This window comes from Pseudorasbora parva, chromosome 15, assembly GCF_024679245.1.
Source record: "Pseudorasbora parva isolate DD20220531a chromosome 15, ASM2467924v1, whole genome shotgun sequence".
Classification (NCBI taxonomy): Eukaryota; Metazoa; Chordata; class Actinopteri; order Cypriniformes; family Gobionidae; genus Pseudorasbora; species Pseudorasbora parva.
Window position 1 is genome coordinate 27059763 of NC_090186.1, and position 27532 is coordinate 27087294.

Genomic DNA, 27532 nt, shown 5'->3' on the forward strand with positions numbered 1-27532 from the left:
TTCACTACAGAAGGCCTTTATTAACCCCTGGGTGGCCATTCACTGCCATTATAAAGCTTGGATTAGCCAGAACATTTTTTAATATAACTGATTGTATTAGGCTGAAACGAGAATGTTATATACAAGATGGCTTGAGGGAGAGTAAATTATGGGTTAATTTACATTTTTGGGTGAACTATCCCTTTAAGGGATATACAATATTAAGTCTTAAATCAGATTTGATATGGTTTTAGGGAAAGAAAAGGGATCTTAAAAATTAAACTATAGGGTGAAGAAAATGCTTACTAGCCTCAAAACTATTTATTGCAATCTATTGTAGATTATATATAGCATTTTATCTAACAAGATATGCCCTTTTGCTGCTAAATTACAACGGAGCTGCATGTGCATCACTGTTGTATTGCATGTAGATTTCACAAATACTTAATATTAGGTGTTTGATGGCTGGAATTCTTACACAACCTTATATAACCCTTGTGACAACATCCTTGTGTGACAACTAGCCACTGTCTCATTTTATGCAGGCTTTAGAGATTCCTCATGGGTTGTCTAAAATTTCCCCTGACCACAAGGACACTGACCTTCCTTTTATAGAAACAAACAAACTAAAGCAACACGTAGACAAATTCAGTGCAGTGTGAGCCTATAGGCTGCTGTTTTCAAGGTTTGCACATTCACACTGCAGTGCAAAGACTTAGTATTATGTTGGCGTTTCGCTCACCGGATTAATTATTTACTATTCACAATAAGGAAAACTCTTCTTGTATCGCTTTCTTTGCATGCAGTAAGTGTCTGCAGCAAATACGGGCTCAATACTTCTCGTTCAAATCCTCACGCGCCTCTAGAAGACGCCGTAACGATCGGATACAGTGACGTTTTATTGTAAGCGCCCACCTTTCATTTGAAGAAATAAAGCGCTATTGTCACTCTCACTGAAGCCTGTAGTGTACGCTAAAAAGCCAGGAGTCAGGTCACACACTGACACGATATTTAGCGTGATATGCGTTTACAAAAATCTCGTTTTCTGACACTTGGATTTGATCATTCATAACGATCTCATACGGGTATGTGGGTAATTTCTCCATCTTATTGTCTATGGCTTATAGCTACACTGTTTAGACATCATTTGCAGACAGTTACATATTTTATTAAGCCAATGCTCGCTCAATATTGCATAGCTTATAACCCGTATTATTATATACCATCTTCGTCTGTTTTACACGGCTAGTAAAATGAAGTTGGGTGATGTGGCGTGACAAGCGCGTGAATGTCGCCGTCATTAACCGTATCGCTCCATTAAAGACATTGTGATTTTATTGTGATAGGCTATGTAGCTACTGTTAAACGAAATCATGCCTTTTTATATCTGAAAGATGCCTTTCGATATCGCAAATCTGAAAGGGGCAGTTAGTGATGAGATAGCCTGGCTACGTAATGCAAATTTAACCAAATCTGCCAGATGCAATCCTATCTGAGATTATGCTAGGGAAAGATCACCGTTCAGCGTTTTCCCAAAATGTTTCATGCTTTTGATAATTTGGAGAAACTAGAGAAAGCTCGCATGTTCATCATGATGGACACGACATCATAACGCTCAAGCGCTATTCACCAATAACGTGCGCGCGGCGAGACCTGAGCCAAAGAATTATAGTGGCGCCTCAGATATGAATGATGATGGAGGCGGAAAACGCGGAGCGCTGGTTTCCACTGTCAGAAAACGGAACCACAAGTTTAAACTCCTCGAACCGAGGTTTCCTAAACGCGTCGTCTCCGGTGGGTCTGTGGGTTGATGCTCAGGATAAAGAGGTGACACGGCTGGAGGAGATCCTGCACGCGCAGGAAAGAGCCTACAAAGATTTCACCACCACCATTCAAGTTTTCATCCTCATCGGTTCCCTTTTGGGTAAGTAGCCTATACAAACACGAGAATTAAAATGTTTAGCTGTTCGTCAGCAAATGTGTGGGGGCTGCAATGATCTCTAAATATATTTGGTAACACTTTATAATAATATTTAATAACACAAACAGTCGCATCTAACTGGTTAATTGATGAGGTAAAGTGCATTATCCAATATTATTAATAGACTATTAATAGACATTTGTTTTGGACTGTAGGCTACATGTGAATGAATATCCACTCAAGGTTACAGTTGGTGCACAAATTATATTTGGAATTTGAAAATTTAATAAACATGAGCATTGGCTACATATTTTTCGTGATAAATAGCATTTTCAGGTGAGATTTGTTTGTGTAAACAAAGGCTGTTCATTATGGAGCTTTCACTGATGCACGTGTTGTAATTAGTCATGCTATCAAAAGCTATCAGTTTTTTCACAAAAATTTGTACAACGTAAATTTACATTTAACATCATTTTACAATTTTATTTTTATTTTTACAAAGTCATGTTCCTTGAATCCTTACTTTACATTGTGTTAACAACTTAAAATATTGACGTGCATAATTTATACTGTGAGAAATCCCCATCTCAAAAGGCTTTGTTAAAATAAATTTAACATTTACATTTAATCATTTAGCAGATGCTTTTATCCAAAGCGACTTACATAAAAGGGGAGAGCAATAGAAGCAACGAAACAAACAAGGCCAACAACCTGTAAGAGCTGTAAGAAGTCTCAATTAATTAGCACAGTACATAATTTTTTTAAAAACATTTTTTTTATAGCCATCTACAATAGCCACCTACAACAAAAACTCACGTACGCAAAATACAGAACACTGGATTTTGATAGCCATGATAACAACCCATTAGGACTAAGGCTGTTGCCCCAACTGTTGTCGTTAATGCAGATTCAGTGGCCCAATGGGTTGGTTTTGCATGGCACCCATACATAATAATTTATGCTTGGTCAAAACATGAGAACGTATGAGAAGAATTAAATACTTGTTATTAAGAATAAAGAGTTTTTTTCTCTTTATAGCAATACTGATGTTGTTCAAAACATCTCGGTTATGCATGTTACCCCTTGTTCCATGAAAAAGGGAACGGAGACACAACACCGTTGATCGACAAATAGGAATCTCGCTAGAGAGGCCAATCTACTTTGAGTGTAACTAAACGAGTCAATGCACATTGGCATGCAATGATTGCACCAGCTGCTCTGCCATGCAGTGCGGGTATATAATGAGTATCAGGTTGATTGCATATTTGTTTTTAGCTGAGAATCTGAGCCGGTCACGCAGCACCCCAGCGGGGTACAGCAGTTATGGCGACAGGACGTGGCATCTCTGTTCCCTCCTTTAGGGATTGAGGGTTACACACATAGCCAAGATGGTCCCATTTAGTCGGTGACTCTCAACGCCACGCCAATGACCGACAAATAGGAATCCCTACCAAAGCGACTGTTTGACAGTTGCCCCTTCCAGTGCCCTTTGTGAGCCTCTTGATTTCTTTTACCTGATGAGACAGGGCTAACACATAGAATGTCAATCACTGCTGTCCCTCATGACCCATTCAGTGAGACTAGTGGATAACACTGGGATAGCATGCCTTTTCTACTGGAAAAGGAACACTGCGGAAGCCACATCCTACCCCGAAGGAGTTATGTGGAGTATAAACCCATAGGGTCGGAATACAAAGGAGGTTTTAGGGGTGGCTTCACCCTTATCAGAAAAGGGTGCTCTCCATAAGGGAAAGACACAGGCTTCTGTTTAGGAGCAACTGTGGAAAATATACAAATGGGATCCCCTCAGGGTCACACATATGGTACCCAACCTAAAACTGGTTCTCATTTATACAAAGGAAATAGGCCTGGGGCCAGATTCTCCATCATGTCAGGCACCAAGAGTGATGGAGAACCAGACAGGATTTGCTCTGGAGAATATAATCACCATAGTTAAGGGTGCAGCAAGCCAACAATGAGCCCGGGCCTCTCGGTGCTTCTACCCATTTGAGGTGAGAACATAGGAGGATACCAGCTCTCCATGAAAGCTATAGAATCTCTAGTGCAGGGATGTCCAATCCTACTCATGGAGGAACACTGTCCTGCAGAGTTTAGCTCCAACCCCAATTAAACACACCTGACATGCTAGAAACTTCCAGGCAGGTGTGTTGAGGCAAGTTGGAGCTAAACTCTGCAGGACAGTGGCCCTCTAGGACCGAGTTTGGACACCCCTGATCTAGTGAATATGTTGGCTGTCAACCAGCCCAGTAGAGTGAGCTTGCAACCTGAGCAACCTTGAGCTTGATAAGCCAAAGTAATGGCATTCACTATCCAGTGGGCCATCCTCTGCTTGGAGACAGCCTTTCCCTTCTGCTGGCCTCCATGACAGACAAAGAGCTGTCCTGAAGCTATGTGTTCTGTCCACGTACATTTGCAGAACGTGGACGGGACAGAGCAAGGTTAGGGCTTGGTCTGCCTCCTTTGGGGGCAGCGCTTGCCTGGTCCCTGAAGGGAGTGGTAGGAATCTTAGGCACATAGTCAGGCCGGGGTCTCAGTACCATGTGGGTGTTACTCAGCCCAAACTCTAGGCACAATTCGTCGACCAAGGCCTTGATAGAGGCCAGTGCGGTTAGCAACAAAGTCTTCATAGATAGAACCTTTAGTTCTGCTGATGGCAAAAGCTCAAATGGGTCGTTCTGAAGTGCTCTAAGCACCAGAGCAAGGTCCCAAGAGGTTAAGGAGGGAAGGCGAGGAGTATTTAACTCTCTCGCCCAACGAAGCAACCTTTCTTTTATGGGGTCATGATATGCAGACAATGCAGCAGATACTGATTAAGTAGTGTGGAAGGAGTGAAGGTTCCCAGGGGGTTGGTTTCCAGAGGGAAGCGCACTCACCGCAATCCTCAGATCACCTGCACTACTGCCCGAAGTAACCCTCTGGGAAGGGTTAGATCAAGGCAGAGGCACAGGAACTCTGCTCCTTTAAAGGAACTGACTACAGTACTGAGATGGGCATCTTCCCGCAGGGGGTGCATGACTGATCCACGACCACCGCCTCAGCATGCTCTGCGCTCAGACACGTGAGATTCGATCACGTCACTTGGCTCCAGGTGAGTACAGCATCCAGAGACACACAGGTAGAATGTCATCTTTAAAAATTCTACCTGTGTAAGCTCTTTTAGGGAAACTTATCTCCTAGGTTCTGAAGCACGCCGGGGAATGGTCGTGGTGACACAAACAGGAAATAGTGCAGCCTTTCGCTCACTGCCTCTGAGAACAACATTTTTTGCTCTATAGAAGGTAAAAATAAAAGCAGGAATAGAAAAGCTAATATGCAATCCACCTGCTACTCATTATATAGAGTATTATATCTGTGTGTAAGAGCAGCTGGTGCAATCATTGCATGCCAATCTGCATTGGCTCGTTTAGTTACACTCTAAGATTGGCCTCTCTAGCGAGGTTTTGTCTGATTAGTTTTCTCTTTTGTAAACTGTTGAACTTCTCTGCAATGAAAGTGCATGAAGTGCAGGTTTTACATTTTGTGAACGAGTTCATTAAATATTGACCTTAACTCTTTTTAATCTGCATATATTTATATAATATGCAGTAATCTTTCCTAAATAAAACATAATTAAATCACAAGCCTGAGTTGTCCATTGCAAGTTGCTGCTTCAAAAAGTTAACTGTATTAATCAACTAGTTAACAGTTTAAAGACACCTCCATTATTATATAGATTTTTTTCAGTACATCATACTCAACCGGATAACTTTTGCTGAGATTCAAATTGTTCTGATGACAGTTTGCGGTTGCTTGTTTTCACTAAAAGCAACATTATTTAACTTAGAAAATGTCTTAGATAATATTACTAAATTATTTGCCATGATGTTTCCAAGAAAATGTTTTAAGATGACTGTGAATTCTTACACATTACAGCAACATGCTTATCACATTTAAGCCATTAACCATGTGACAAACCAAGAGCAAAGAAACTAGAGGTTGTTTTCAATCGATACAAACAGAGATGTGTAATGCTTTTACAATCAGTATGATGTCACATGCAAGGTTTTTGGCAGTCACTCACTCTTACAATGATGCCAAGGTCACAAAAAGCTGAATTTGGTTTACAAAGATTGCATAGGTGCTGTGAAACACGACTGATCATCTTATTTTCTTAAGTGCAATTTATTCACACCCTTCTGTGCCAACGGAAATGATGCAAGATTTGCAGAAAGAAAAATATTTCAGAGCCCTCCTCAGAATAAATGAGATTTTAGCATTGATTATATAAAGGTCCATTGTTCTGCTTGTTTAGGGTTTTTTTTCCTGATGAAAGGCAATTTTGTAAGGCTCAAACAAATAAGACATCACATGACTGATTAGCCTGCAGAATGGTATAAATGTTCATAATCTGAAGATCTGTCTCTGTACTGGATTATGGCTCAAGTTTTAGTTGGACATTTTGTGTTTCTGGCATTCATTGTGATAACTAGCTATAGAAAGTCATTGTGGCAATGGGTTAGTAATTATTGCACTCAAGTTCTGTCATTGGCATTTATTTAACAAACAGCGTGGCTCATGTACCCTCAAAATAAAAAGAATACAGTTCAATCTAAAAAAAAACAAAAAAAAAATGCGGGTTAAAAACAACCTGTTGGGTTGGAAATGGACAAACCCAGAAATGTGGTTGTTTGAACCTTAGTAAATGGACCCATTCAAACAACCCAATTTCTGGGTTTGTCCATTTTCAACCCAACTTGGATTGTTTTTAACCCAGCATTTTTTTCTGATGGCAGAAGATTCCAATAACATATGTTTGCTGTTTATACATTCAAGTTGAATATTACATACTAAAATGCATAAATATTGAATTATTCTCAGTCAAATACTTTAAAGGGATAGTTCAAAGTTTATGAAAATCCTATAATCATTTATTCACCCTCATGATGATTTAAACCTGAAGACCCATTAGTTTATTTTTTCTGCAGAACACAAAAGATGAGTAAATGATAACAGAATTTTCCTTTTTGGATGAACTATCATTGAGGACAATATGTTTTGACCATTTCATTACCTTTGATTTTCAGTGATTAAGATTCATTAAACATAATAATTACAGCCACGTTAGTCAGAAAGGGGCAGCCAACATCCATTTTCACATTTCAGAATTCTCAAACATATTAAAAAAAGTTAAGGCTGCACTATTGGCTGCACACTGTGACATCTAAATACCACTGTGAACCATAAACTTAGACCTCTGGGAACTAGTGGACAATCGTCCGCCCCTGTCAGTGTGCACTCTAAATGTCACCAGGGTAATAACACAGAGGCAGCTGCAGATGGATTCTTCGGTGCTTTGCCCGTTACACCTGCATGGTAATGGGAAAAGATGAAAGTCACAATCTTTGTGGAAAAGATGCACCTTCAGAAAGTGTGTCAAGCGTAATAATGGGGCTGGCTAGAGCACCTGTCACCATAAGTGCTCCGTTCACATCAACATCCAAGAAGAGAATCACCTCAGGCTCCATTTCAATTCAAGGCGTGTGAATTCAGGATGTCCGTGCATCATTCCTTCAAAGTTTAGTTTCCACTTGAAATTACATGTGTCATTTTCCTTCAGCCGCAAGAAAAACATTTAACATGCTCTCACTGATTGTTTTAAATGCATATCTGTGGTATGAAGAAAGTATTGAAATGCTTATCTCTTACAGTTGTGTTGTCATGTGCCTAAAATAATATTTTGGGTTCAGTACAAGTTGGAGCATTTGACTTTCAACCTGACCTCTATTTCTTAATAAAAGAATACACTGTGGAAGTGAATAATTTGAAAAGAAAGTGAATAGGCCCCTTTTTAGAGGACTTAAAAGCATAAATGTTAAACTTAAAACTTCTGTTGTGTATTTAAAAAAAGAAAATGTAAAGCTGTTTCAATTATTTAAAGACTTTTACAGGTTTTAGGTGTTCTGTTGCAAAAAACCCTATAATTTTACTCCAATAATTTATACTTTCACACTAAAATTATGTTAACATGATGGCCCTGTTGACTTCCATTGTCTCACATATTTTTGTTTTTGCTTTAGCAAGGAAATGAGGGACAACTGAAAATGTATTTCCCATATATGGTAATCAATATTATGCCACAAATGCATTCAATTGAGATTAGCTTCCATTGATCCTGGAATATTCCTTTAAAAAGGTTAAATACCCAACCAGTGTCTTACCTCAAGTGAACATCTCAGTATTGCATTTGTAAGGCCCACCCAATCATCCCAATGACTGCTTACAATTAGTGGGTGAAGGTTTCTTACGCGTTCGGCCTTTTCAGCAGGGCTGTAGATTGGCATTAAAGTAATTTAATTCCAATTAACCTTTATCTGACTCCATTTTAACATGACCTCAAATTTAGGTTAAAATGCTGATTGGTTACACATTTGATTATTCTGTTTAACTCTTTAATCTTATTGAAATAATTCATATGGTTCTCAGAGTCGCACACCGGCCGTTATGCAGGCCCACAATCACAAACTCACAGAGTACGATCATTAACCAAGAGGTTATGGCTAAAGCGATTTAACAATGCCCCTCATGGTTGCTATTCTTAAAAAGGACCCATGTAGCCCCCTACAGTCGCCTATATAACAACTTAGTTAAAGTGGTAACAGTAACCAGCGGTTATGGCCAGTACCATAAAATAATGCTGTATTATCTCAATAGTATTTTATCTGGCCCCCTAGAATGTAGCTGCTTAGTTAAAGTGGAGCAGTTAGTCAGAAATCTAGAATCGCCAGATGTCCCCCATGCTCCAATCCGTACTTAACCCTGGTCGCAGATTTACGGTAACAAAGGATACATCAGATCGTACTAAGATCAAACATTTCAGAGTAAATCTGAATAAATTATTGTAATAATTTATAATTAGTCATGTAAATGTATAATTCCAATTGCATAATCAGATACATCAAATTACTTCAGATACATCAAATGCTCTGAAGTAAAGAGTAAGAAATGCATACCTGACCTCAAGGAAATAGGATACCTAATGCATTACAGGCTGATCTGGTTACATAATCACACCCTGAACCTTCTGCAACATCCATTAAATACCAGACCAAGACAGAAAACTCTTTCAGATGTAAACAATGGGTTCGCAATGGGAATTAGCATTAATTAAGTCCTATAGACCTTTATTGACAACAGGAGATAAAGACCAAATGCATGGCAGAGGACACACCCATCATAATAAGCAAAATATCTTTAAATAATTTTTACAACCTTTGTTACCTTTTGTTTTACTTTTGTGAGAAAGAGACCTTTGTATCAGTTGCACTGAGACATTCCAAATGATACCAAACATGTATAACACTTGTTAATATTAACCCATATTGATTTTGGGTGAATTGTTTTGGGGAGGTGGGGAAAGAGGCAGTGAACGGAAAGACATGTAAATTAAGGCAATTTTTGGTTGATTAACTGATGTTGTCTCGGATAAAGACGCTAAATGCACAAGAGTGAGTTCAGATGTTAATTTCCCTTGTTTTCTCAGTGAGTCGCCATCTCCTACAGATCTTACAGTTTCTCCGGTCTTACACAATCACTTGCTACAATGCATGCTTCAATTTAAATATTCAAACAATTCTTCTGTGCTGTGAAGCTCATGGGTCTTTTATCACTGGATATGAATAACATACTGTTTCTTGCCAAAATCAGGCTTTCCCCCTTTAACCACTTAAACTCTGTGGACCCTGTACAGGGACGGGAATGACATTGTCATGTATATATTTTCCATTTTAAATGTCTGTGGAGGAGCTATGATGTCATATGTGGTACCTTTTGAAAGCTTAAGACTCTCTACATTCTGGAGATATGCATCTCTTTGGTATTTGTTTTACACAAAGTAATCTATTTACACTAAATTACTCTGGTGCCATATCCGCCTGGATCTGGCCTACCCAAATTGAAAAACCTTCTAAGTTCAAAATGTTGGTGTCATTTTACAGGAAACCCTTTAAAGTTACATAAAACACTGCTAAAAGTGATAAACATATAAGTATATGTTGTCTAAGCTGTTGTAACCCCTCAAAAAATTAAGCGCTTTTTGATTTTTTAAAATATAAATTCATTTGTGAAAGTGTGTAACTCAGGCCCTGTGTGCTCTAGGGCCCTGCAGACAGTTTTGGGCATTTTCCAGCATGTATAATTAATTTAATGACACTGGGATATTGCATTTATACCATTGTATATGGTGGTGGGAGGGGGTAGCGGGGGGGGGGGGGGGGGTCATCCCTTCAGATCCATTTGAATAAATCTTGCATACAACATGACACAGACAAACTTCTTTTGTCCACTATTTTCTGGAATTTAGTGGAAATAGTCCAAACTGTCTGCAGGTTCCTAGAGCACACAGGGCCTGAGTTAAACACTTTCAAAAATTAATGTATTAAATAAAAAAACAAATAAAAAAAGCGCCTACTTTTTGGGGGGTTATTACAGTTTAGACAACATATACTTACATGTTTATGACTTTTTGCAGTGTTTTCTGTAACTTCAAAGGGTTTCCTGTAAAATGACACCAACATTTTGAACTTAGAACACTGTATGTGTTATGAAGCTTTTCAATTTGGGTAGGCCAAATCCAAGTGGAAATCCCCAAAATATGGTCTTGGAGATATTAGCTCTAATGACATACTGTTTCTTGCCAAAATCAGGCTTTCCCCCTTTAAAGGCCCCGTTCTTCGCGTGTTTTCGAAGCTTTGATTATGTTTACAATACAATATGTTTGCAATATAACATGAGTTCATGTTTCGCGTGTAAAAAAAACACACAATTTACTTATCTGTACAGCGCTGTTTCCCCTGTCCTAAAAACGGCCTGATGATTTCCTTGTTCTATGAAGTCCCTCCTTCAGAAATACGTAACGAGTTCTGATTGGGCCAGCGCTTCCCGTGTTGTGATTGGACAGCAGCTTAGCGCACTTTGCCTGGAGAGGTCCCGCCTCTTACCATAACGGGGAGATGCAAGCGCTGAATGCGCGCTCTTATCCACGTGGGAGAGCAACAAGACCACGCCCCCTATTTTGCGTGTACTTGTGGGCGGAGGGTTAGTCAACAAACGGTTCTAGTGACGTCATTACAGCAGGAAGTGCAGCGGTGTAGTCCAAAGCGACCGTTCGCTGTAGGCTTTGAAAGGGAACTTCTGTTAAATAAAATATCTCGCTTGGCATTGAACTTTGGGCTTTATAATTTTACAGGTATTATTTATGCTCTAACAGCAACATTACACACTAACTAAAGTTTGAAAGATGGAATCGCGAAGAACGGGACCTTTAAATTAGCTTGCATCCTTCAGGTAACTCATTGCCATGATGGGAATCGCAGTCCATTCAATTGTGTGTCCTTCGATACTAACCTATAGACTTTTGAACTTTCAACCTTTTCTACTTTTCATCTCGTTCTCCCCAGGTAATGTCGCAGTGCTGTGGTGCACTTGTTACACCAACGTCTTCAAGTCTGTCACAAATCTCTTCATCAAGAACCTGGCGTATTCTGGTATTTGTGCCGGGTTGGTGTGTGTGCCCTTTGACATAGTTCTAAATGCCAGTCCCCTATGTTGCCTATGGGTTCATACACTCATGCTGTGCAAAACAATCAAGTTCCTACACAGGCTTTTCTGCTCTGCCACTGTGCTCAGCTTTGCTGTCATCGCCCTGGACAGGTGAGTGGATATACATGTATTTATCTTTTGCTACCAGCTGAAGTGTGATTGTCTCAGCTTTGAGGTCACTATTATCAGTCTCAACCAAACAATCATTAAACAATTGTTTAAGATATAAAAAATAAGGTAAATTATCTCGTGAACCAATCTGGAATCTCTTAAGTTGTACTCAACCCATGGGCACCAGCTGTTTCACAGACTAGTGCTTCCATAGCAACCTACTCAGCCAGACCCTTTATCAATCCATTGAATAATTTATTTTGCTTAGCACAGAAGCCTTTCTTGATACCAACATTTTTTCACTTCAGAAAAAGAAATCATAGACACACCATGACGGGCCAAATCATATAATAAAACATACTTAATCTATATTTTACAGATTTTTTTTTTATTTTCTTTTGTATTTTCTGAGATTTCTGTTATGAATCGATGAAATACGTCTACTTTTTGCACACACATAAGGCATTTTACAGTGCTATTATAAATAATTTAGCCCTGGAAACAGTATCAAGGTTATAGGGGGGGAGATTATACATTAAATACAATAATTGTGGAAGGGGAATTGACATAATACCCAGTGTGCCTTGCAAAACTTATCGCGATTGGTCGATGAGACGCTACCAGGAATGTCCAATAGGCATTATTGTTTTATGACGGGAACGCCAAGCCGCAGCTGGACCCTCCTCTGTAATTGAGACAGGGCTGGTAACCAACAAGTGATTCTTATTTAGAACAAGTTTCATTAAAAAAAAAATACAAATTTAACACAACCTGTGCAATCAGGGGTTCCTCAAACAGATTTCACTGCATTGACTAACTGCTTGGGGAAAAAAAGCTGCTTGAAAGAGAAACAATCGTCCTTCGGAAGAGTCCTGACTTTCTGTGGTCATTAAAAATGCCATGGCATCCGGTGTCCTGTCCAAATTCCCTCCATTGGCCTTTATCAATCATGGCCTCCTAATAATCCCATCCACTGAATTGGCTCGATCACTCTCTCTCCTCTCCACCTATATGGTGTGTGGAGTGCACTGGCTCCGTTGTTCTGTGGCTGCCGTTGTGTCATCCAAGTGGATGCTGCACACTGTTGGTGGTTGAGGAGAGAGCCCTGACATGATTGGAAAGGGCTTTTGGGTGTACAGTAGTACATAGTAAAGTGCTATATAAATACTTATTAAATTTTGTCTGCAAAATTTTGTCTGCCCCATTATATCCCTCTCTTTTGCTTTTAGGTACTACTCAGTGTTGTATCCACTGGAGAGAAAGATATCAGATGCCAAATCCAGAGACCTGGTCATCTACATCTGGGTGCATGCCGTGGTGGCAAGTGTCCCTGTTTTCGCCATAAGCAATGTGACGGATGTCTACGCCACCTTGTCTTGTTCTGATGGTCAGTCGTTCGGACATCTGGTTTACATGGTCACTTACAGCATTACCACACTTATTTTACCACTGGCAGTTGTGTTTTTAGCCATGGCACTAATCCGCCGGGCATTAAGCAGCAGCCAGAAGAAGAAAGTGATCATCGCAGCGTTGCGCACCCCTCAGAACAGCATTTCAATTCCATATGTGTCACAGCGTGAGTCTGAACTTCATGCCACTCTGTTGTCCATCGTCCTAGTCTTTGCACTCTGCAGCACTCCCTACGCCGCTCTGGTGATATACCATGCCGTGCTGGGGGCTGCAAAAGCCTCATCTTGGTTACAACTGACTGCTGTGTGGCTGCCAAAGGTCTCTCTTCTCACCAACCCTCTGTTTCTGCTAACTGTAAACCGCTCTGTGCGACGTTGCCTTCTTGATATGCTAGCACGGCTGCATCGACGTTATAGCCGAAGGAACATGGTCAGCATCGGCGGTCTGGCTGAGGTAGGGCCACTAGGGGGCGAGACTGTGGTTCGCTCTGGCAGTCAACTCCTGGAGATGTTCAATATCGGTCAACAGCAGATCTTCAGACCAAATGAGGATGATGAGGATGAGAATGAGATTTCGTCTGTGGCTTCCAACTTCCAACCCAAAGATGAGGGACAGGGTGGGAATGGAATGCCAGGAGGAGAGCTGCGTCAGCTACAGTCAGGGAACGGGGTTAAAGAAGAGGGTTTAGTGTTACCAAAACATTCGCCTATTCAGTCGTGTGCCTACTCCTCTTCGCAGGTCGCCCCCGCGACTCCCACGGATGCAGAGGATGCAACGCAGTTTGGTTTTGGGCCGTTTGAGTTGCCTCCTCAATGGCTGCCTGAAACCAGGAACAGTAAGAAAAGACTCCTGCCTCCATTAGGTAATACACCAGAGGAGCTGATCCAGACCAAGCAGCCCAGAGTTCGGCCCGAGAGACGCATCAGTAGAAACAATAAAGTTAGTACCTTTCCTAATGTGGACCCCTAAAACACAAGAGTGCCATGGACCAAATCATAAAAAGCAAAGACTGCCTGTTTTTTTATCTGAAGTTATTTTGGAATCATTTTCTATATGAGTGCAGAACAATGAAGGAGAGAACTCATGGAGAGTTTACGTTTACAGTAGGAATTTGGTAGAGTTTACATGCTCTCTTGCTGCCTGTTTGAGTGATTTAATAGACATTCGTTCATCTCCATGTACCGACAGACAGAACAGGAAATTGATCTTTCACAGGAAATGCAAGAAACACCATATGGTAGACATGGATTGTTTGACATTTGTTTTGTTGGAATGGTGAATAAAATTAATCACAATATTTTTTATGTAGATATGTCCATGCTGTGTTGAATGTGACTAATGTGTCCTGATGAACTTGTTGAAACATCGCCCCCACTGTCCACATTTTATTTAGCATAATCTATTTTAAATAGTTTAAACAGCTAGAAACTAATTTAGTCAACATTAAAGTATATAAATGAACTTTTATGTACACTATATTGCAGTGCTAAAATGCTGCCATGGCCATGTGTTGGGAATGGAAAACCAATGTGGGTTTACACCCAGCAAGCAATTTTGTTTAAAAGACGTAGTAGCTGTCCAAACACAGCACTGGCTTCTAGCTGAAAACAAGGCCAAATTTGGGCTCTCAGACAACTGAGTCGATGTCTAACTATATAGCCCAAGAATAGACATTAGAACATGAACATGTCAAAGAAATGAAACCAAACACCTTGTAATCAATGAACTATTCTATTAAACATGTGGACTTTACCTACTTGATGGAATAGCATACATCTCGTGAGTTATTTTGGCAAAAACAACATGTAACCAAATTTAAGATTGTTTTGGCTAGAAGTAGGTTGCTCAAAGCCGGACTGAATTGGGTCTATAGTGATCAGAGACGGTGAAATGACAGCTATTGACTCTAACACTCAATAATGCTGTTAGTATTTTTTAAAGAATGATGATTTATTAAAGACCAAAAATAGGGAAGAAACTTTCAATCCCATGCATTGAAGTGTTCAGATTCTATTTCTATTTACCTTTAAGAACAAGTCACAGCCCTTATCTGTGGTCAGCTATTATCAAGATTTGCAGATCCGTTTGGTGGGAAACAGAATGCATTTCAATATGCAACTATGAATTATTTAATCAGCTCTTCTGCAGAGGGATACGACTCTCCTGTTAGAGAACAAACACATCAGATTTACTGTTTCTATGGGGTGAAACACAATGAGAAGACATCCTCTGCTTAGAGATACAGTGTTGTTTGGAACAATAGTTTAATCATACTATGTAAGCATGGTGACTCACAGGCTTTTGTTTTTATAATTCTTCCACGCTTTCATTTAATTATACCTTTTCTACAAAAGCCAGGCCATTCTCTGGCTAATTATACTTGTATTTGTATTTCTTACATAATCAGTTATTTGGAAGAATTTATTTATTTTTCAATAGTATATGTTCACAGAATTTTCATTTTAAAGTGAACTATCCCTTTAAAGTAAACATTGGGTTGTTAAAAATGTATAACTGAAATACTTAAATTCAAGCAAAACAATGCAAAAAAAGGAACATTGTTTTAACACTGAAATATTCAGAAAATCTCTAAAGCCGATTTCTTGGCAGTGGTTCATTAAAACTGTTCTACCGCGTGGCCATTTCCTCAATAATTGACCCGTATTTATTATAAAGTGTGTCTCATTAAACGTATTTCATAAAAAAGAATCATTGTTTCTCTGAGTTAATCGCCTTTTATGGCAAAGGCAAAGCTAAAGATTAGGCACTTGCATGTGACTGAGAAGAAAACATGAGTTAAAAGGGCAGTGTGTTTTCCGCCAGATGCCAGTTTTGGTGTTATTAATTAAAATGTCTTGGTGTATTTTGAAGATTTAATGTGTTTTCCAAATCCAGAAACAGCTAGCTTGGATTTCTAGCTACACCACAAATGTTATGTGAATTGACATAATTGTGCTTTTGTTTCCCCACAATGGTTGAATGTATAAAAAGGTCAAGTGTTGTTTGGAAATGCAGTGATTATTGTCATCCATTTACTTGGCACTTTTAAAACTTTTTTTATTTTTATAATGCCATTTTTATAATTTTCAAAGCATTAGTTAAATTGACTGATAGAAGCAGGACATTTCTCTCAAATTTACCTAAACTAAATACATCAAAATTCTGGGTAAAGGTTTATTTAATTAGAGTTGCTTGGCAACCGATAACCCAGCTTGTGCCATGCAATGATTGACTAAATTGGATGAGAATTTCCTGTCTTTTTGTTGGGTTTTTCCAACGACTTTCATAAAACATTAAATAATTGCCTCTGATGTCAACCTTGATATTAAATCTGGTCCTTAGAGGCTGGTGATGTTAATTTTTGCTTGCACTTGAGTTAGCAATTTCAAACTTTAGAATCCTTTTTTATAAGTATTACATTTTTATATTAAGTATTATTAATATTTTTGTATGTTTCCGTTACACCTTGATTTTACAGAGCTTTTATTATGCATCAGACGACCGCTTCCACTTCTTCTGGTCGTGCTATGCAGCGCTGTTTTATCATATTAGATACATTAGAGTGTTTTGGAAGTTATATTTTATAATGCTCTGTGCATTCGCTCAGCAGCTACTATGAGTCACACTGCCGTAAAATCGATATTAGGCATAGTAAATCAAGAAAACGAGATTTAAACAACAAGACTGTGTTGAGCTATATAGAACTGATTCATATTCTGTCAATAAATCGAGGATAACGCAGGAATGATGTAATTGATAGGCGATACACGGACACGGTCCGTTAAAATTGCTAAATTCTCTGGATTGACACGTTTTTGGAATAAATTGAGATCATGCACACAAGTAAAACAAATCTATAACATTGTTCTAGTGGTTTTTGGATATTTGAATCCAAAAATCTTACATATTGTGCTTTTAATTTCACATACATAAAATAACATTAATAATGTCATCTACTACTACTACCAATAAATTAAACTTCTTTGAAATAAAGTCTACAAATCTTTTATGTGAATACTAGCTGATTACAAAAATCAGTTTATGCAAAGTTATTTAAATGATGTATGTGCCTATACTTTAGAAAGCTGATATGGGTATATAATATCAGATATACTGTTAGAATCATAGCCCATTAAACTCCGTCCCAGATTCTTTGCGTATGAGTGCTTCTGGCAGAGTTATCAATAGAGCATTGACCAGCTGGGGCCCCTGGCCTGAGGATGACAGCCTTTTTCAAGAGAACTCAGCAGCAGAATTGGCCACATCTGATGGAGGCTCACGGCTACAGACTCCTAGACAAGTGTCGTCTCGGAGTGAACGGAGCCCATCTGAATTATGCCTGCCCACCAGCATCTTGGTACATGATCTGCTCTGCCTCAAAGGCAATGACAGGATACATTCTCATTACATCTCAATGATTCAGGGATTCAGGGACACTGCTAGCAAAAAGGCTTTCAGCACACAAAATGAAGATACAATGGATTTGGGCTTGAAGTAACCTATCTTTTGAACAACATACTGAAGCATGCAGGGGAATTTGATTGATATATCTCATCGGCAATATCTACAGGTTCAAGTATAATACATTTAATCTCTATTATGCAACTCTATAATGCGACCAAGCATATGGCTCGACTGGAACTTAAAACACTGTTTTATTGGTTTGCTCTCATCCTGTCTGGGAAAAACACTCAGGAATGCGATCCATATGTGTCTTATCCTCATAATTCACCTCAGTGTATATGGAAATGTGGATAACTCCCAATGAAAGCTTTCCTGTTCAAAGTAGAACCAGAGTATAATATATCCACTCCATATATATTTCCATGAAGTAAAAATGCACTAGATGTCTCTATTGAAAATGGTAGCAGAGAAGAATAAAGTCTACTGAGTCCTTAGCCAAAAATACAGGCAATGTTCTTCTTGTAATTATGGTGTTTTGAAAAATGACCGTCCTCTTAAAAAGGCTTCTCATACTGTGATGGCTGTTAAGTAAACACTATTATCCAGTGTGAATGGGTGACCCAGGACCGCTCTGTAGATTACATTTGCAGAAGCAGTCTCCTTTTGAGTCATAAATCAATGAGGACTTGGGATGCTAGACCACATACAGTGACTTGAGAAATACATCAGGCATTTAACAACATCATTTACCAGAAATAACATAATGCTTTTGCTTTATGGGGACATATGATGCAACGTTTTGTTATATCACACAATATAGGGACCACAACCTTTGGACATGGCTGCAGGAATCAATAACAGAACATCCAGGGAAATTAGAGCATTTCATGTCACGCTCAGCTTCTTTTTCTTGCAGGAAATCATATATATATATATATGGTCCGTGCTCTTTTATAACTCCTATTGTTGACATAAATCATGACATTTTGTTGATGTTTCATGTTGTACAGAACATATGCTTAACATATATAATAATAATAATAAGTTTGCATATATAAAAAATATAACTTTGTCATCATTTATGTAACACGTTAGAACATTTCAGAACATTTTCAGAAGAGGTTGTCTGACTGATTGCAGTTTTCGCTTAATTGCTTTCATTAAATTTAATTTGGATAAACTAATAATTGTATCAAAGCATAACAGTAATTTGGTTATATAATGAACACTTAATTAAAAAAGGTTCTTAGCCTGTAATGTCATTTGTCTGTAACAAGTCCACTGCTGTCAGCTGTCACACAGTACTTCCATTTACTTGCATTAGAGGGCAGTGTAACTTTGGTGATAAAAAAGTATTTGGTTAGGCTGACATTATGTTGTGACATCAATTAGTATGCTAGGCCTTGATTAATGTATAATCTACAGGTTTAAGGCACCCACAAAATCCATAACAAACCTTTAAATATAAACAGTTCAAGCTTGTCATATTGAACAACATAGCAGTTTCTAATCAAAATAATTTAAACTGAATGGATATGATATGATAAGTTTTTCCATAGCTGAATGAAATAAGTGACTTCAGTCAAAAATCAAGCAAATTAAGAAAACATGTTTCTGAAGTTGAAACATGTAAGTTAAATGTAATATATTATCGCAATATTATATGTGTATGCATATATAAAAATATACATACATACAAAAGCCATCCTTATATATATATATATATATATATATATATATATATATATATATATATATATATATATATATATATATATATATATATATATATATATATATATATATATATATATATATATAAGGATATATATATATATATATATATATATATATATATATATATATATATATATATATATATATATATATATATATTTATTTATTTTTTCAGGCTGCCATTCAATAGCAGCCTTTGGCTTGACTGAAGACTGAAGATTATGTTAACTATCGAAAGGCCTGCAAATTCTTTTAAAGGGCTTAAACCAAATTAAATGTAGGCTAAAGATGGGCATTAAGCAATTGAAGCTTAGCCTATTGGGATAATGTAACCCTTTTATCTTAACATACCAAGGGCAAGAGCTGTCATTTACTGAATATGAACTGCAGTTATGCAAATACGAACCACAGTTGTGTTGCAATCCATACTACACAAGACCTGGCAAGTTTTGAGTATAGAGCAAGCAAATGATTTTCCAATGTAAAATGCTGTCTGCTCATCTAATAGTTTAAAACAAAACACAAAAGCTAAAAGTAGGTTAGATTAGAGTTACAGTGTTATCAATAAGATGTAATGAGCTCTAGAGAAAGACAACAAAACAGATTGGGAAAGTCAGTGTATGCAAAATGATTTACGCTGTCTCTTTGGCCAGGTTTTCGTCCTCCATTGTCATCAGCCAATCAGACGCAGAAAAGCGCCAATTCCCACAAGGCTGTCATGATACTGACAGATGGGACCAATAACATAACAAAAACGGTGACCTCATTGTTATTGATTCTTTAAATCTAAAATAAAATGATAGATACACACATGCAGTGTAGCTTCTAATTCACCGTCCTCAATCTCATGGACAAAGAGTCTCTGTATGAGTCATTAAAATTGCATTGTTTATGATTATGTATTCTGAACTGGATCATTGTTTATTATCCCAGGGTTTATTGTCCTTTAGGGTCTCTTCACTCTTCCATGAATTTGGATGACTCCTCAGACGAAGAAGTTTGTAGAGTCTTGATTTAAAAAAAAAAAAAAACTGGTGACAGAGTTAGAGGTTTTTTTTCCCAGCAGAAGACAATTGTATTATTTATAAAACATTTGATCCATAAAACAAGGGACATTTTTTTAATCTTCATTTTTATTGCATAGTTAGTCTGTGATTCACTCTTTGAGTCAAATGTGTTCAAAGTCATAACAGTCACGTTTCTACAGGTAGCATGGACCCTAAAGAAGCTGTCCTGTAGAGCTTTTTTTTACTGTCTTGAACCTCTAATAAAACCAAGCTCCTTTTCCTCAAGAGCTTTACTCAAGAACATTCCCACATTATTACTTTGTCCACAAAGGTGAGTCACACTTTCCATTCAGCCAACCTGCCTGTCCAATCGCAGAGCCACTTTCTCCATATGAATTCCTTTTATAATGCTGCCAGGCACCACTGGTACATTGCATATTTACTGTTTTGCACATAAAATGATGCACAAAAGATCCTTAACAAGCTGCATTGACCCCCAACCCCAGACACGCTTGACTGAATAAAATAGCCCTATTCCACTTACATTTGCAATGCATTAAACTTAATCTGCTATATTTTGTTACAATATGTTGCTGGTTTATAAGAAAATGTTTCAGCACCCTGTTATGGCTAGCTTTTAAAAGCAATATAGACCTCTAAACTTTGCTTATGCACATTTTTAAGATGCACTGTTACCTAGCATCAGACGTTTCTTTAGCTGCACCAGAACAGCCTTCAGACCATTCATTTCATTCCCTTGTAAAGTTGACAACTGAACAAAAAGTTTGTGAGCTTTGACTTTTTTTTTATTGGCAGCTGTCATTTATTGTGGGGTCAACATTTTACACTTGAAATCTAATTCAAATTTATTCTGACCAGAGCAAAATTAAGATGCACTTATGCTCTTTATACATTGCAGGTCGGATCCAAATACGAGTAAGTTCAATTACATTGAGAGATAGTGTTGTACATTCTTACATACATTCTTCTAGTTGTCCGAATTTAGCTCTCATAGTTTTTTATTTTATTTTATATGTTTTTTATTTTGACTAGAAGACAAGCTTCCTTATACTTTTCTTTTATCTTGTGTATAGCCTATCTGTTTTTGTGTGTCTGGCTTAGGATCAGATTTGGTGTTTCTGTTTAAACTCAGCTACTAGTTCACTGCCATGGAACGGTCAATGTTCCATAAGCTTCCTTCCATATTTTAATAAACACATTAATATTCAAAGCTGCCAATACTAACACTGTATTTTGCACCACCACCTTGTGTATGGCTTCGTTTTGAACTTAACCGTTGAGCTTTTTCCAGAGTTCAGGTACGCGAGCATAAGCTGTAAGTCGGATTAAAAATTAATTCAAAGAAATATAAATGTCTATGTTTCTATAATGAAAACTCTTAGAACTTAGTAGTTTAGCTGTTTATTCAGAGTATATTCGGTTTACAAAGCTCTACTTTGAGCACTGTACCCAATGAAACAGCTTTCCATCCACAGATGATTCCTTCATGGATGGGCAAGAGCTTTCTTTTAATTAGTGGGAATGACTAATGGAAAAAATGAGCTCAAATAATGGAGGGTGAGAGAGGGAGCAACAGCTTGAGGCGGTTGGGTACAGTCGGGCCATTGACCTGATAACAAACAACATTTTTATTGCTCGTCTTGATTGGAAACAAGTCTTTAGTCCAATAAATAAAGTTTCAGCTTTAATTGTATGCTACTCTAGATAGCCTATAATGAAGTCTAATGAAGCTATATGATGTTTGGCATGCATCTATCCCTGATCTTGTACTATAAGATTTAAGGTATAGGCCTACCTATATTTAATTTCTACACTTTAGGCTAGCACTTGGGTTTCTAAAGTAAAATCTCCATTCATTTTCATAAGGACATTTAAAAAAAAAAATTATATACTTAGTTCAGAGGTCGTTAAAAATCAAAATCAAAATTTCACCAATCAGAAGTTGTGTCCCAAACAAACACCTGTTCCTAGGTCTATGCACTTGCAATCGTGTCTTGTAATAATAAAAGGTTATTTTGTAATTCAACATCACAATATGTTAGCCTCACCCCTCCGTTACGTGTTCAACATTAAACAGTTTCGCTTTTATCATCATTCTATTTATTTTTTATTATTGACTATTTTATTTTGGCGCTACAGGCGAGTGACGTCATGTTATCGCTGACTGAACCGGTGGAGTTGGAGTTCGAGGTCCGGCAAGATGGCGGCGTGAATAGTCAAATATTTCGAGCTCTCGGCACCAACTTTTAATAGGAAAGTTATTAACGTAGCTGTCAACAAAATTTCTATACGTTTTCGTATGTAAGATATTTTTTACTTGAAACATGCCCAAACCAGCACAAAAAAGAGCCAGTGACTCCGGGAAAACTGATTCACACGTGTCTGCTAATAACGATCATAGCTACGAAGGTGGTTTGATTCGAGACAAACATATGATGGAAGATGAAGACGAATTTCCACCATTCCCTGTAACTCCATCTAAACCTCCACTTGCAAAAAAGCCAACATTCTCCAACCTGAAAACAGGGAATTCGAACTCCGATGAAATAATCACGACGCTCGCTAATCTTATTAATACACGAAGTGATGCTCTGGAGTCGATGGTGCAAACCGCCTGTGCAGAAATAAAAGAGCTGAAGAGCAAAATGCTGTACGTGGAAAAACGGATCGACAGGGGTGAACAGACAACCAGGCTGTGCTTGAGTCGGGTAATGGATTTAGAGCGGTACGGTAGGCGTTGGAACCTGCGGCTACACGGATTGCCAGAGGTGGTCAAAGAGAACGTGCGAGAAGAAGTCATCCGTGTATGCCAAGAATTGCTTCCACATGAAGCGACGAAACTACCAGATGCTATAGATGTCGCTCACCGACTGGGCACGAAGCGCCCTAACGAAAAGAGGCCCCGTGCAACAATCATTCGCTTCACAGCCAGAAGATTCAGGGACGCAGTTTGGAAAGCGGCAAAGAGCAGTGAGTTTCTTCGGGACCAAGGTATGCAATTTAAGGAGGACCTGACGAAGGAGGACAGAGATAGCAGACAAAAGTTATGGCCTCTGATCAAAAAAGCCCGTGATGATGGAAAGTCTGCTTACTTTGTCGGAGGTCGCGGATTCATTGATGGTACTGAAGTGACAGTGTGAGAGGAGCAGACAAAGGACTGATTTCGATATTTCCATTGCTGCTAAATCTATAATATTTACGGATATTATGTAGACTACCAGCAATTTACTCTCAAGTTCGGGTCGAGACTTCAGTGACCTGCCCTTTGGAATGTTTCACAGTATTTAAATACTGTTCGTTTTTTCTTTCATAATATTCTGAAAGTTTAAAGAGAACATTTACGTTTTGACAGCCACCGTCGTGTTTTTGAGTTATTATTTTCCTAATATTTATTTAATGTTGCTAAAGGTGCTGATCTTGATACTACTTTGATTTCAAATCTTTACTGATTGATCAGTAAATTCAACGGTTTACTCTTTAACTAGTTTGTCTTATCTATCTTTTATTTCATTTAATGCTAGGGGGCTAAGAAATAACGTTAAAAGGAAAGCTCTTTTTCTTTATGCTAAACAATTTAGGACAGATTTGTGTTTTGTACAAGAAGCACACTCAATTAAAGAGGACAGTAAATTTTGGACATCACAATGGGGTAATTCGGTATGGTTTTCTCACGGGTCTGAACATTCAGCCGGAGTTATTACCTTAAATAATAGATTTAATGGAGTTGTTTTACATACCCAATGCGATCCTGCAGGACATTTTATTTGCCAAGTAATTAAATATGTTGATAATATATTAATCTTGGGGAATTTATATGGATATAATCACAGTCAGGGTAACAATAATCTTTTTGAATCCATTGAAAATATACTTCTTGTTTGGCTAAATAAGTATACAAATGCCACTGTATTACTTGGAGGGGATTTTAATATTGTGTTGGATGGTTCAGTTGATAAATGGCCACCAGGTAGGCCAAATATAAATAACAATAGTCTCAAAAACTTCATGGATAAATTCAATCTCATAGATATTTGGAGAGCCAAATTTCCACGTAATAAATCATTTACTTGGAGCAATAAAACAGGGTCCAGTCAGTCTAGAATAGACTTTTGGTTAGTGTCTGAGAACTTAAATAAAGATGATGTAGTAGTTGATATTACTTCTACTCCATTAACAGACCATAAAGCTATAAGTATTAATATTAAGATGTCTAACACAAACTGTCTAAACAATGGATCATACTGGAAACTCAACAATTCATTGTTACTGTATGATGAGGTAAAAAGAGAGATCTCTAGACTGATATGCCAATTTTGTGGTAAAGCTAACAAAGAGAATTCATTTTGTTCAAATTGGGAACTTCTGAAATTTGAGGTCACTAAATATTTAAGAAAATTTGGAAGCCGATTAGCCAGATACAGAACAGTTGAAGAAACCAATATTATTGCTGAAATTACTAAGTTATCAAATAAATGTCCAGACAGTTTAGTAGATGATGAAAAATTATTACTATCAGATTTGCAAATTAGACTTGATGAACTTTATAGAAGGAAAGCTGAAGGTGCATTTGTTCGATCAAGGAGACGTTGGCTCGAAGAAGGCGAGCAAAATTCGCAATATTTCTTTAATTTAGAGAGACACCGGATTAATAATAACATTAGTCAACTAAATGTGAATGGGGTTATAACAAAGGACCATAAACTAATATCTAGATATTGTTGTGAATTTTATAAGAAAATATATACCTCTAATTACTCTCCAACTATAGCTGATGCTTTTTTGAGTTCTATAGAGGTTAAGGCTGTTGACAAAAATGAAAGTGAACGTTGTGATATGCCTATTTCTGTTGACGAAGTGATCAAGGCAATTAACAATTTGAAAAATAATAAATCGCCAGGTACTGACGGTTTGACTGGGGAATTTTATAAGGTATTTGCTGATGATTTGGCCCCATTTTTACTCAAAATGTTTAATGAAAGTATTAATAATCAGTGCCTTCCTCCCACATTAACTCTAGGGTTAATCACACTACTTCCCAAACCAAAAAAAGATTTATTTTTTCTTGACAATTGGCGTCCAATTAGTTTACTCAATAATGATTATAAAGTATTTGCCATGATTTTTGCTAAAAGACTTAAATCTGTGTTAGACTCAATTATAGAAGAAACACAGTCTGGATTCATGAGGAACAGGCATATTACAAACAATATAAGATTAGTGTTAGATATTTTGGATTATCCTGAATTTAATGTGGACAATGGATTTATTCTTTTTCTTGATTTCTGTAAGGCCTTTGACTCTGTAGAGCATCAGTTTATTTTTGAGTCACTTATAAAATTTGGTTTTGGAAATTTTTTTACTAATGCAATCAAGACCCTTTACAAAAACTGTAACAGTTCAATTAAGTTGTTAGGTGGCACCTCTAGTAGATTTAATGTATCTAGAGGGATTAGACAGGGTTGCCCTGCTTCTCCATATTTATTTTTGATAATAAGCCAACTACTTGCAAATCATGTTAAAGCTAGTGCGATTAAAGGTATGTCTATTATGAATAAAGATTTAGTTATAACGCAATTAGCAGATGATACCACCCTTTTTCTTAGAAATGAAAATCAAATCCCCATCGCAATTAATGTTATAGAAGAGTTTTCTAAAGCATCTGGTGTCTATTTAAATGCAAAGAAGTGTGAACTTATGGCAGTTAAAGAGTGTTCTGTGGCGTCTTATTGTAATATTCCAGTTAAAACAGAAGTAAAATACCTAGGAATTATCGTAAATAAGAATCAGCAAAATAGAAGTTTATTAAATTTTAATCCTGTTATTCAAAATACCCAAAAGAAATTAAACCAATGGCTTTCAAGAGATTTATCGTTAAGAGGGAGAGTTTTAATTTGCAAAGCAGAAGGTATATCTCGGGTAACTTATACATCTATGGCTCTTCATGTTGATAATAAAATATCAAAAGAGATTGACAAGATGCTCTTTAATTTTGTTTGGAAAAATAGGATACATTATATAAGGAAAACTATTTTAATGAACTCATATGAAAATGGTGGCCTTAACTTCCTAGACTTTACTACATTAAACAATACATTTAAAGTTAACTGGATCAGACAATTTGTTAAATATCCAGCCTCCATTTGGAATATGATTCCCTTTCATATTTTATCCAACTTAGGTGGCATACATTTCTTTCTTGTTTGTAATTTTGATATCAACAAAATACCGGTGAAGCTTTCAGCATTTCATCGTCAAGCTTTTCTTGCATGGAATCTGATTTTCAAACACAACTTCTCACCACACCATTACATTATTTGGAATAATAAGGATATTTTATATAAACAAAAGTCTATTTTCTATAAAAATTGGTTTCATAATAATATTGTCTTGGTAGATCAGCTGTTTAACTCTGATGGCCTTCTTTTTACATATGAAGAATTCATCAAAAAGGTGAATATTCCTATAACACCAAAGGAATTTTCTTCTGTTTTTGGTGCAATTTCTTCTAAAATATGTATGTTGTATAAACAACAAAAAAGAGTAAATTTTCAGCAACCTCCATGCCTCTCACCAAACCACTCACCTGTAGGTAAAATATGTTTCTCCTATAATAATTATAATAGGTCAATAAGAGCACTATTCCAAAATTATATTGTGTCAAAACCAAATGTAATTGCATATTGGAATCAATTTATAAGTAATGTGGACTGGAAAAAAGTCTGGCTTCTGCCTAATAGGTATCTATTAACAAATAAGGTTAAAGAAGTGTCTTTTAAGCTTCTCCACAAAATCTACCCAGCTAAACATTATTTAATTAAATTTAAAAAAGATATAGATGTAAGTTGTAGTTTTTGCATGCAGAAACCGGAAACAGCTGTTCATTTATTTTGGCACTGCCCTTATGTGTCTTTTTTTTGGCAAAATGTACTTGATTTTATTGTTGAAAATGTTGATGGAAATTTTATTTTACAATGGAAAGATGTTCTTTTAGGCATTTTTGTAAACTCCAAAGATAAACAGGTTTGCACTTATTTTATAAATTTTATTATGTTAATGGCCAAATTCCATATCCACAAATGTAAATTTTCAGGTAAAAAACCATGTTTTATAGCATTTAAAAATGAAGTGAACTATTATATGGAATCTATATTACCCTCAAAGAAACAAAAAGCCATAAGAATTTTGCAAGCATGTAAACTTTTTAATGTATTCCTATAATTTTTTTTATATCCCCCTAGCATTCCAAATGCCTTTTCTGTTATGGTAATTGGATTGTGTTTCTGTTCTGTTAAATGTTCAATAAAAAAAAAAAAAAAAAAAAAAAAAAAAAAAAAAAAAAGGAGTT

General features: G+C 37.2%; 1 protein-coding gene across 2 annotated transcripts; it reads left to right on the top strand.

The window, feature by feature from the left end:
- Positions 1 to 753: 753 nt before the first annotated feature.
- On the top strand, positions 754 to 14326 carry LOC137041340 (G-protein coupled receptor 176-like). Of its 2 annotated transcripts, none has more exons than XM_067417520.1 (3): positions 754 to 1903; positions 11356 to 11608; positions 12838 to 14326. In XM_067417520.1, the coding sequence occupies exons 1-3, from the start codon at positions 1669 to 1671 to the stop codon at positions 13985 to 13987; spliced, it is 1638 nt and encodes a 545-aa protein (XP_067273621.1). In that variant the 5' UTR covers positions 754 to 1668; the 3' UTR covers positions 13988 to 14326. The 2 variants fall into 2 exon arrangements, with proteins under 2 accessions (XP_067273621.1, XP_067273622.1); XM_067417521.1 differs by lacking the exon at positions 754 to 1903 and adding an exon at positions 4609 to 5009.
- The last annotated feature ends 13206 nt before the right edge of the window (positions 14327 to 27532 follow it).

What these genes read in the sequence shown, in the direction of transcription:
- LOC137041340 (XM_067417520.1), top strand. Translation starts at nt 1,669, where the DNA reads ATGATGATGGAGGCGGAAAACGCGGAGCGCTGGTTTCCACTGTCAGAA. An exon ending in CCTCATCGGTTCCCTTTTGG is followed by an intron (nt 1,904 to 11,355) that starts GTAAGTAGCCTA and finishes CGTTCTCCCCAG; the next exon opens with GTAATGTCGCAGTGCTGTGG. An exon ending in GCTGTCATCGCCCTGGACAG is followed by an intron (nt 11,609 to 12,837) that starts GTGAGTGGATAT and finishes TTTTGCTTTTAG; the next exon opens with GTACTACTCAGTGTTGTATC.